Source organism: Sinocyclocheilus rhinocerous, unplaced genomic scaffold (genome assembly GCF_001515625.1).
Source record: "Sinocyclocheilus rhinocerous isolate Xijiao unplaced genomic scaffold, SAMN03320098_v1.1 scaffold480, whole genome shotgun sequence".
NCBI lineage: Eukaryota > Metazoa > Chordata > Actinopteri > Cypriniformes > Cyprinidae > Sinocyclocheilus > Sinocyclocheilus rhinocerous.
This window is the reverse complement of record NW_015655401.1, coordinates 1,329,343-1,341,664: the sequence shown is the minus strand read 5'-3', so window position 1 is coordinate 1,341,664 and position 12,322 is coordinate 1,329,343. Positions and strand designations below refer to the sequence as shown.

Genomic DNA, 12,322 nt, shown 5'->3' with positions numbered 1-12,322 from the left:
CTGGTTAAGCCACACTATCTTTAATTCAGTAGATACTCTAGATCAGGGGTGTCAAACTCAATTCCTGGAGGGCTGGAGCCCTGCACAGTTTAGATTCAACCCTAATTAAACACACCTGATCCAACTAACCAAGTCCTTCAGGCTTACTTGAAAACTACGTGATATGTGTGTTGCAGCAAGGTTGGAACAAAACTCTGCAGGGCTCCGGGCCTCCGGCCTTCCAGGAATTGAGTTTGACAGCCCTGCTCCAAGACCTGAAACTGGCGTGTCAGAGAAAGGAGACATGCAAAATGTGCAGTGTTGGGGTGCCTCCAGGACCAGGGTTGGGAACCACTGCTCTAGGCTTATTTGAAAACTGCATGGTGAACTGGTTCAACCGGTTCACTAAGAAGAACCGGTTAAATTGAACGATTCGTTCGCGAACCGGTCATCTCTAGTGAGAGTGCAAGTCTGACAGTGCAAGTGCAAGTCTGCAGCCAGACCCTTCTCAAATATTGTTCTAATTGTATAACAAGTTTTAAAACAACTGGTTAAGCCACACTACATTTAATTCAGTAGATCCTCAATGTGCAGTGTTGGGGTGCCTCCAGGACCAGGGTTGGGAACCACTGCTCTAGGCTTATTTGAAAACTGCATGGTATGTGTGTTGGAGCAGGGTCGGAACAAAACTCTGCAGGGCTCCGGGCCTCCGTCCCTCCAGGAATTGAGTTTGACACCCCTGATCTAGATGCAATATCGGATTTCAAGAGGACAAAATCATTAAACGTGTGATCTGATCATCATGACAGGACTCAACAACAGCATATAAAGAGCACATAATAACATTTAAGACATAATACAGCCAAATAAAATCTTGTGAGCATCCAATGTATGGTCAATGGTTTAAAGCACATGTATACTGTAGGCGCTATATTTAGAATCTCACAGATATCAAATTTAGGATTGGCAGTGACCTCTAGTGGTGATAAAAGGTAGAGAGTTAGTCATTATGAATTTCACAGAAAAACAAGCTTATTTGAAAACTGCATGGTATGTGTGTTGGAGCAGGGTCGGAACAAAACTCTGCAGGGCTCCGGGCCTCGGTCCCTCCAGGAATTGAGTTTGACACCCCTGATCTAGATGCAATATCGGATTTCAAGAGGACAAAAAATTAAACGTGTGATCTGATCATCATGACAGGACTCAACAACAGCATATAAAGAGCACATAATAACATTTAAGACATAATACAGCCAAATAAAATCTTGTGAGCATCCAATGTATGGTCAATGGTTTAAAGCACATGTATACTGTAGGCGCTATATTTAGAATCTCACAGATATCAAATTTAGGATTGGCAGTGACCTCTAGTGGTGATAAAAGGTAGAGAGTTAGTCATTATGAATTTCACACTCACGTCCGTAGACATGGTGTAACATTGGTTTTGCTTTGTTTCACAGAACTAATCGTTGCCTGGGTTGCGTACGTATATGTGGAGCGGAGCTATCAAAATAGGGGCAAGACCCTTTTGGGGTAGGGGTGTGTTTGTTTTGGTGATTTCAAATATCAACATTGGCTACCAGAAATCGCTTACTCTGCCTTTAAACGTCACAGGAAGTCACTGAAAATATTTTAAAAATACTCTCGTTGCATTTGCTTGGATTTTTATTTTTAAATGTCAATTTAATTTTATTAATGCATACTAATAATGCATGATGATTACTTTTTTCTTGTTATGAGTAAATGTAAGCTAATATTAACAGTTTTCTCAAACAACTGCCCACCTGTACTTTAACGGTCTTATAGTTACAGACATTAGAATATGACAAATGCTAAAGATTATCAGACATTATTCTTTCTTTCTGTCTCACGCGAACACAAAAATACCTTGTAAGACAGAAAATTGCATCCAAAAACTGTGTACATTTACTAAATATATATATATTTTTCTTAATAAAACAAGGTCATACATATCAAAGCATGTAACATGATATACAGCAACAAAGATTCTTGTAGAGGTATTGAAAATAAATGAGACCTTCTGGATTAAATATTTAACTGTAATCACAAATGACACTGATATGTGACACCAAAAAAAAAACTGCATCTCTGCATTCTGAACTACATCACCCATCAACTCACACTGAGTTAGTATTGCAATGCTTACAGGGCATCTTTCACGTAAAAGCTCAGTTTAATTTGCTGTGGTACATTTGAAGTCTTTAGTCTGTATTTAGTGCTTTTCGCAGAAATGCCTTATTGCAAATGTCTCTAAGTGACTGCTGACTGCTGTGATTTGGGGCTTTATCTCCAGTATTAATTTCACAGGGGTGACAGAGTGGCTATAGATCATGGCACCTCTCAGGATTTGTGCTGTCTTCATTCCTCCAACACATTTTTACCACCAGTATTTCCATGAATGGCTATTAAAGCAAAGCTTGACTTCTCAAATATGATTAAAATAAGCACAAGCTTTATCCCCCAGAGCAGAGGAAATCTGGAGGATTGCTCTGGAAGAGGTTTTCAAAATGCACTGCTTGAAGGTATCACTAGCTGTTTACTACACCAAAGAAGGTCCGAGAGTAATCAGAGTTTTAATTCATGCTTAAATGTCTGTTAACAGATTCATGCAACATTCAGAAAATATAGTGTAGAAATTGCTTGAAAGAATTTTGTGTGGTCAAAGGATTTTTGGGGCATATCGTGTGTGTGTGCATGTATGTATTTATGTACAGGTATATGTGTGTGCATTTATTTTTTTGAATGTAAATGTTTATATTCACAAAAATGCAAGCTTTACCATTTACATATTCATACTTTTTCTCACATTTGAGTACAGTTTATTACAGTGTATTTTGTTACTTTCCCTTTTTTAATCTATTAGGCTATATACCTTTAATTAATTATTATTAATTTATTATTATTATTATTATTATTATAGATAATGTAATAATGTAGATATGTGTCAATCCTCCTGAGTGGTGGGGATTTAATTTTATTTTTTCCTTTCGACCCTCATTTAAATAAATGCAGAGAAAAGAATGCATAAAAAGATGAAAGTGCAGACTATGTTTTTTTCACGGTGTACTGCTGTCTGTTTATATTTGTCTGTATAATAAAACTATCTCTTCCTTTCATAAGCATCTTTCCATCTCCTGGACACTCTCCTTTTGTACCTGTCAATGTCTTTTTCTCAAGCACTGCATGTTCCATCTATTCCTTATACATTTGAAAAGATACTTCTGACATGATATATAAAAGAAATTATATTTTGGGTCCTGGGGTACAGTATCACTTTTGCTTGAAGGAAAAACAGATTATGCTGGTCAATTTGTGCTGTTGGCAACTATAGTCTTCCTAATCACTCTCCACTGGGAACATATTATCATGCACACTTAATTTCTCTTTCTGAGAGTGTAGAATGCATCCAAATACACTGAACAAAATTATAAACACAACACTTTTGTTTTTGCCCCCATTTTTCATGAGCTGAACTCAAAGATCTAAGACTTTTTCTATGTACACAAAAGGCCTGTTTCTCTCAGCGTTGGCGTCTGCGTGTGATGTTAGAGCGTTGTCGAGAGACAGGCGGAATGGTTTGGAAACACATGATAGAAATGGAAAAGAGAGGACAGGTAAGGACAGTGTGTAAAGAGAAGGAAAAAAATATACTTAAGTGTGATGGCGAGTTTGTAGCAGGTAAAGTCGCAGGTCTTTACCCTCGTTGGTTCACCTGTGCAATAATCATGCTGTCTAATCAGCATCTTGATATGCCTCACCTGTGAGGTGGATGGATTATCTCGGCAAAGGAGAAGTGCTCACTAACACAGATTTAGATAGATTTGTGAACAATATTTGAGAGAAATAGGCCTTTTGTGTACATAGAAAAAGTCTTAGATCTTTGAGTTCAGCTCATGAAAAATGGGGGCAAAAACAAAAGTGTTGCGTTTATAATTTTGTTCAGTGTATATGCAGAACACAGCTATACAAACTATATGATAACAAATTTGCGCTTTAAATTTTGACCAATGGCCAAATATTTAAAGTTTAAATTTAAAACCTAAATGAATTAAATTATGTTTTACAATAAACATTTAATTTGTCATTTTAAAGATAAGTGCCTTATATTTAGAGGTGTATGCTTAACACTTTTCATCCTACTTATTATTTGAGGCAATAAAAGAAGGCATCTAAAAGCAGGATATAGATTTGATAGCTCTTTCAATGGCTATTTTATCTACCTGTAAAAGGCAAATGAAAAGCAATCAGCTTCACAGCATGATCAGTGCCACCCTGTGTCAAAAATCCCTAAGTGCAGGAAATAAAATCTCATGATGGACACAGCAAATCACCAGCTGTCCTGTGGTCAGCTCACGCACCTCTCATTTATCTGAACAATTCACACAAGCAGTGGGCACGAGACATACATTAGGAAGGAATATTTCCTTTGACATGAAAGGATTATTCATGGCTAACATGCTTATCCATGGCCAGAATATCCACGAGTCTGCACTCTGCAGATGTATCTTTTTGGACATAATGCAAAATCATTTCTTTCGATATCAGTCATTCTCATGCACTTTGCATTTTTATCAAATCACAATAGTTCAAAGGGTAAATTCAGAAAATATCTTGGTATTATTTTCTTTCTTTAATGCATTGTAAATAATCCAGAGCATCATTCATACATCAGTTTATGATTAAAACAAAAACCAGTTGCTAATAATGGAAAACTTTATTTTTGAGAATTTAATACATCTTCTTTATTTCTAAATTCCGATGCCATGTTTGCATTTGTAACAGCTGTGCAGATAAAAGGAAAAAACCTTAAAAATGTTACAGCTAGTAGCAAATCATTGTGTGACAAATTTATCAGCATAATTAACTGTGAAAGCAAACAGGAAATAATACATTTTTAAATGTTTTTGAAAAAAGTCTCTTATATGCCAAGGCTATATTTATTTGATGAAAAATACATTAAAAACAGTAATATTGCGAAACATTATTACAATTTAAAGTAACTGTTTTCCTTAATGTAATTTATTATTGTGATGGCAAAGCTGAATTTTTAGCTTCATTTTCAGCATCAGCATCTTCAGTGTCACATGATCCTTCACAAATCACTCTATGCTGAATTGCTGCTCAAGAAACATTTATTGTCATTATCAATATTGAAAACGGAAGCATCCGGTTTAGTAGGTGCAAACTGCTTAATGTTTTTGTGGAAACCGCGATAATTTTTCCAGGCTTCTTTGATGAATAGAAAGTTTGACAGAAAACCTTTTATTTCTTTTGTAACATTATAAATGTTGCAAATGCTTCAGTATCCTTCTGGGCGAAAATGGGTATTTTGACATGAAATACTTGACATTGTATCATTATTATGAATTTAAGTGAAATGTTTGTACTTTCATTCTTAAAAATTAATTCACTCTGCAGGGGCATGTGAAATTCACTGACCAAGGCAAGAAGGTGATTCAAAGAAAAAAGGTTGTAAAGGAAATGGTTGTGGCTTCACACATTTCCCCTTATGCATTCATATAACTTTTAATTAAATTGTTGATTAAAAATAAAACTTATGGACATGTTATGCCTAGGACAGCTTTTGTTGTAAATAATCTGTCAGCACCAAGGACAGCTAGTGTTGTCGAGTCCTCGCTCTGTAATGTCAAGGCTGTGTGTGTGTGTGTTTTGAGAGAGCGGCTTACCTAAACTTTTATAGGCAGCTTTAAAGTCATTTTAATTTCATCGAGTCCCCTTTTTGCAGAAATCACTGTTTTCTGGTGTCATTGTAACTGTATTATGTCGCTTAAGGGCTGATTGGGCGCGAGGGGTTATGATGTGTCCTCGCTGCTAAGCTTTCTTTGAAACTCTCAGAGATTTGAAACAAACATCTCACAAAACCAAGCAGTCGTTCTCACACACTTCAGTTTCAGTGGCAAAAAAAAAGAATCCTGCCTTTTAAACACCGTTGCACATCTCACCTCACCTCATCAGATGAGGAACCATCTCTTTCCACAGATGATTTTAATATACTTTCAGGTGTTATAGCAACTTTTTAAAAATTATTATTCCGTGACGCAAAGCAGCAAATGAACTCGAGGAACATGGTGAAGCAGCCCATGGAGCACATCAAGAGACCAATGAACGTTCATGGTCTGGTCGCGAGGTCAGAGAAGACAGATGGCACTGGAGAACCCAAAGATGCACAACTCTGAGATCAGCAAGAGACTCGGCGCCGAGTGGAAGCTGCTCTCTGAGACTGAAAAAAGACCTTACATCGACGAGGCTAAAAGACTACGCGCCCAACACATAAGAGAGCATCCAGACTACAAATACCGACCGAGACGCAAACCTAAAGGACTGTTGAGGAAGGACACGCTGTTGTCTTTACCGCATCACGGCGAGCGAGAATTTCAAGCTTTCTCAAATCTGGACAAACCACGACCCCTTCATTCAGCTGCGTCCATGCAACATCCTATCATGGAGCAGAGCCTGTCAACTGCTTTTCGACATGAAAAACTTGCTTTAACCCCGGGCTCGTTGGCTTTTTCTCCAGCTTTTAGCTATCAGTGGACACAGGTCCTTCGGGAGTCTGGGATGCTCACACACTCACCTGTCTCCAAACCCCGGATACCTGCTGCCCTGTAACTGTTCGCCCTGGCCTTCTTCCAGTCTCACACCTCCAGTTGCCTATATAGTGTTTCCAGGTATGAGCAAGACTGCAAACAGCTCTACAGCGCTGTGACTCAGTCATTAAAATGTCATTAGTATCGTATTCGGGTTTTTTTTTTCAAGAGAGAAATCGATTGGTCTTTTCTCAGTTCAAGTTCAAGTGCAGCTTTTATAAATGTTGATTAAAATACATTTAACTATTTTTATTTTAGCCTAATAATGGTAATTTTATTTATTTATTTGTTTGTTTGTATGGGATCTCACATTTGTTTTCACGCTCATTTATAAAGACCATTTGGTATTATTGTAATAATTAAAAATAATATAATTAATTACTTACTGTTCAGAGCCAAAGATGAATTTTACCACAATTAAATGCCAGACATCGAGTGATGATTTGAATAGTGTTTGTATATTGACATTTAATTTTTTGCTTGAAAATTTGTATATAACTGAATGGAGCGATTAACTCATTAAAAGACATTTTCTACATGCTGAATTGCCAAAAACAACAAAAATACAAATATATATTTAAATATAGCCTATAGGCTATATACACGATGTTACTACTTTAATATGACCTGCTGATTTGTTAAAGTGTCCAGTATCTGTATTTTTAGCAGTAACTACAGCATGCACATCTCAAATAAAACATTTGTTTATTCAGAATAAACTGTCAACTTACTTTATACATAATATTTTAATATTATACAACATAACAGAAGTCATTTTTACTTACATTTAATTTGATAACTAGAAAGTCACAGTATTTGACCTTTGATTGATATTAGTCTTATGATTCATATATGAAACATCCTGTGACAGCATTCAAAAGCTGTGACTTAAATCCTTAAGGGGGAAAAAAACATTGTATCATTAACTTTTTAATTGTGAACAAATTGTCAATTGTCTAGTAAATGTTTGTCTGTTCTGTTTTGTATAATAAATGCAGATTTTGGCATTCCCTGGTTTCAACAAGTGCAGTTTATTTGCATTGCCTTTGTGCTTTTGCCTGGTTTTTTCTCTCCCTCCTATAGCCTAAAATCTTTTTGACGTTATTTCATCTCTTTGTCATTTATCTGTCCTCTGCCCCTGTCCAATGTAATAAATAACAAATATAGAGACTGCCAGGGTTGCATATTTAGCCTAATTAAAGCTCTATGGGTTATTTTGGAAACAACCTCCTATTGTTTTTCCAGAATTCCATTTTTTTTTCGTCTGTATTGATAATTTATGAATATGTGTCATTGTAATATGAGAATTAATAGAACGACAAAAGGTGGGACAGGTGAAAATCATTTGAGGCAGTATATTTGACAAATTTAAACCATTTCTACATAATTCATCTAACGTACGTATATATATAAATATATATATATATATATATAGTTCAAATAACGTAATTTCTCTCTAAATAACTTTATATATAACATATCCAAATATCCTGGAACATATCCAAATGATGAACTATAATAAACAAGCTACAACTACATGATATCATGCACAATCATAAAGGTGTTCGTTGTTTTTTCATAATTTATTGGATGATGTACAGTACATCTTATCACATGCACCTTACCACACCACATGCAATTAAATGCTATAAAACATTTTTTAATCCTTGCCCATTCCACAATGTCTCACATTTTCTTGGCTGTCCTCACAAATGTCATTAATTACTCATTGTTATCAGACTCTCTCATCATCTGCTGATTCTTCATGCATCAGTAATGGTGAAGTATTAAGCAGAGGAACAATCAGAGGGGAAGAAAAGGCAAAGAAAAGACTTCATCTTCAACGAACAGTTTACTCACTAAGTCAAATTGATCTAATAATTAGGTGTGCATTGTAAGGCCTGTCTGAACTGTTCTTAGATATTACACATCAAGTGACCTCAGGGATAATTTGTGTTAGTGCTCAGACAGATGGTGCTTATGATGACTCTTTTTAGTACTCCTTTTATATTTCTGTTGAAAAGTAGGTGGAACTATGACAACTCAATGCTTATCACAAGCATCACTTTATGAGTGTGCATGTGAGCCTTCACACTTTAAAAAGCAGTCTCACCCTGTCAAACCTCAGTAAAGCTCAACACTTGTCACCACCAACTTCACAAGATCCTAGACAAGAAACGAAGACAGAAGCAGAATGAGTGCCACAGCACTGCAGACCACAGGTTTTGTAGCAGGCGCCATCGGTACAGTTGGAGTTCTTGCTGCCACAGTTATGGATGTCTGGTGCACTGAAGACCAACAGGAGCACCAGGCAACTTCCATCCACCATTATAAGGGCCTGTGGAAGGACTGCGAGGTGTCCCAGTCTGGACTCACTGAGTGCCAACCTCTCTACAGCTACCTGAGCTACTCAAGTAGGTTGACATAATGAGATTTTCTGTGTACAAACCCAAAAAATGACATCCAAGTCTATTTCTGAACCTAACATTGAGACTGAAATTTGAGCCGGAAGCAGAGGCGGACTTACCCATTAGGCAAAGGTAGGTGACCGCCTTGGGCCCCCAAAAGCCAAGGGCCCCCTAAAATGCTTTTCATATACGAGATGCGCATTAAGCGCTGACATGAGAATGGTTGCTTTTTACAGTGTTTATCACCACGACAACCGTCTGCGTGTCCGAGTTGAACACACTTCTTGTGTATCCTGCTTGTAGCAAATGAAAATATCATGTATCTGAAGCTGTAATTAAATATTGCGCAACAGTGCATATTATATGTTTATTGTTTTAAATGCCGCTTGCTCATTTATGAGAAGGACCCAAGTAGAGGACGCATTTGCAGTTACTTGTTTGGTTGATATAATCCTTAGGTGTGTAAATGTATAATTTCCATTTCATTATTTTTTTCATTTTCATTTAAATTTGTAGTTAAAATAACTAAAATAAGTGTATTTTAAAGTTTAGAATTAGACAGCCTTTGGCACACAGGCTTATGCTGGTAACTCATCGGTGGACTTTCCTCCTCAATATAGGCTATATTTTTCTCATTCTCACTAATTCAAGTTTTTATATGAATGAATCTCTGAATGGTACCGACGTTTATCTGATAAAGTAGCGGTTATGAGTGGAGCCTGCTTTGTGTACAGCCGTTACCGGGGAAACCGCTGTATTTCTGATGTTCCAAAAGCACCTCCTGCTGGCAGAGAATGAATGTGCATTTTCAATAATCCCATCTGCAGTTTTTGTTCAGACCAATGCGAAAATCCACCCACATAACCCCGTTTTAAATTAATATCATAATTTATACTTCCACCTCATCTCTTTTCATCTCATCAAATTTTTTAATTTGTGCAAAATATATAGGGCCCGATTCCTATATTTTGCCTGGGGCCCCCAAATCACTAAATCCGCCTCGGCTGGAAGTGTTGATATTTTTTTTCACTAAACATTTCTTGTTGTGTGGCTGTGCACTGTTTGGGAACTGCTAGTCTAACAATGAAGGACAATAAGCAACGTTAAATGATTTTTAATATTTAGGTTTTTTTCCAAGTCTCCGAGGAGGTGTTGTCATCTGCTCAAGTCCATACTTAAAGGGACAATTCACCCAAAAATGAAAATTCTGTCATTATTTACTCACCACCATTGTGTGGAACACAAAATATATTTTAAAAAATGTTAGTAACCAAACAGTTTCAATTCTCATTAACTTCCATTATATTTTTTGACCACATAATCAATGGAATCCAACACTTCAAAATATCTTCTTTGTGTTCCACAGAAGCAAGAAAATCATACAGGTTTGTAATGACATGAGAGTGAGTAAATGGCAGAATTTTAATTTTTGGATGAACTATCACTATAACAATAAGTTTAGGACGAAATTAAACAAAAAGCATCAACTCAAAGACTTTAATGACCTTCTAATATTCTGTTTTTTCCCCCTGTATTTTTTTCAGGAATCCTTCAGGCTATAAGAGCTCTGATGATAGTAGCAATTTTAGTAGGTGTGATTGCAGTATTCATTGGATTCTTCTGCCTAAAGTGCCTCAATATGAGATGTATGGATCTATTGACCAAGGCCAAACTGATGCTAAGCACAGGGATTTTGTTTATCATTGCTGGTAATCAAAAGCTTATTATTACTCAGTATCTAAACTAAACCCCACTGATCTTTCAATTTGTTTCTATTATGTTTACAAACTGTTATTGTCACAATAATTCCCATTATAATACACATGGCCCATATAATCTTTGTTCTTTTCAGGCATTTTTGATATTTCTGGATCATCAGTGTATGCTGATCAAATAGTGCCCAGTTTCATGATGACCCAATACAATCAAAAGCAAGGAGAGAAGGAAGGAATACAATGTGGGAATGGCATGGGCATGGACATGGGAGGAATTAATTCATTTGCTTCCAGGTAAGATGACATTTTTTCACTCACATATGATTCACAGGTGTCTGTAAAGTGCTAAACGCATAACTTCCTGTTATCTCTATTTTGAATGGTCAGGTACACATTTGGTCCTGCCCTCTATGTAGCCTGGGTAGGTGGAGCTTTGTTAATTTTGGGAGGAATTTTGAAATGCATCGCATTCAAAACAATGGAAACGTAAGTTTCATTCCAACACAGATCTATCTATCTATCTATCTATCTATCTATCTATCTATCTATCTAAATATTCTGTGACACATATTAGGTTAATGGGTTGTAAGCTAACTAGCATGTTCTATTTTAGCAACACTGATACAAGACAGGGATATATTTACAACGCCACAGCCCAGTGCAGTGGGGCAGATGAAGAGTGTCACCTTCAGAGAATGAGAGGAGAACAACAACAAATTTAATGAAAGAATTTTTTTTTCTGAAAGAAATAATTTTTTTTTCTGTCAGTTATGTCAGATGTAATGCCTTGCACTGACGAACTGAAGTAATCTTTTTGGATGCTGAAGATATTTTGATAATTGCAGTTAAAATGTGTTAAGTGATTTGTTATGTCTCCATTGAAAAGTCTTTTATTGTATATGGGTAAATTGGGCAGATATGGTGTGTGACACAGGGAGTGTCACAGGTACTTAAGATTCAATAGCTAATCACTGTAAATAATTTGCTGTTTAAAATTCTAATAAACTTTTGCCAATTATACTTGACATGATGCAGCTGATTTGCTTGGTCGAGCACAAAACAATTTATTCAATTTACAGAGGATGGAGAGGAGGGGAAAAAGAGTCAAACTAATTGCTGATTTTCTAGGTTGATATATTTTTAAAGACAGAAATAAACATCTTAAAGTGTATTACAGCTATCTAGATAGGGACATATCATAGACTTACCCAGAAAAACACTGGTCTCATTGCAGATGTCCTTTATGTGATCCCTGTAATTATTATGTTAACACACAGTAAATCTGTAATATGATAATTACAGTTAATTATTTCTTAAAATACCTGCTAATAGGTGTGTTTTCCTTCAGAGCTGCCTCTGTCCCTGTGAAAAAAAATCAAATCTTCTTTGGACTGAAGGTGTTTTGGCTTGACTCTGGTTTGAAAGGGCCTTCATACTAAATTCTGAGCACACTGCCTGCATGTGACATGATTAATAAAACTAGCAAATGGTGACTGAAACACAATCACTGTGGTCTTTTCTAATAATACATGCAAATTACTTGGTACCATATTCTTCTTGAACAATTTGAGGGAAATGTAAAAAAAAAAAA

General features: G+C 36.3%; 1 protein-coding gene and 1 pseudogene across 1 annotated transcript; both read left to right on the top strand.

Moving 5' to 3' along the window:
* The first annotated feature begins 6,101 nt into the window (after positions 1-6,101).
* LOC107718158 (transcription factor SOX-14-like) lies at positions 6,102-6,727 on the top strand (annotated as a pseudogene).
* Positions 6,728-8,802: 2,075 nt separating this feature from the next.
* On the top strand, positions 8,803-11,453 carry LOC107718157 (claudin-18-like). Its single transcript, XM_016525137.1, has 5 exons — positions 8,803-9,022; positions 10,561-10,725; positions 10,869-11,025; positions 11,119-11,217; positions 11,345-11,453. Exons 1-5 carry the CDS (start codon positions 8,803-8,805, stop codon positions 11,451-11,453), a joined length of 750 nt encoding a protein of 249 aa, XP_016380623.1.
* The last annotated feature ends 869 nt before the right edge of the window (positions 11,454-12,322 follow it).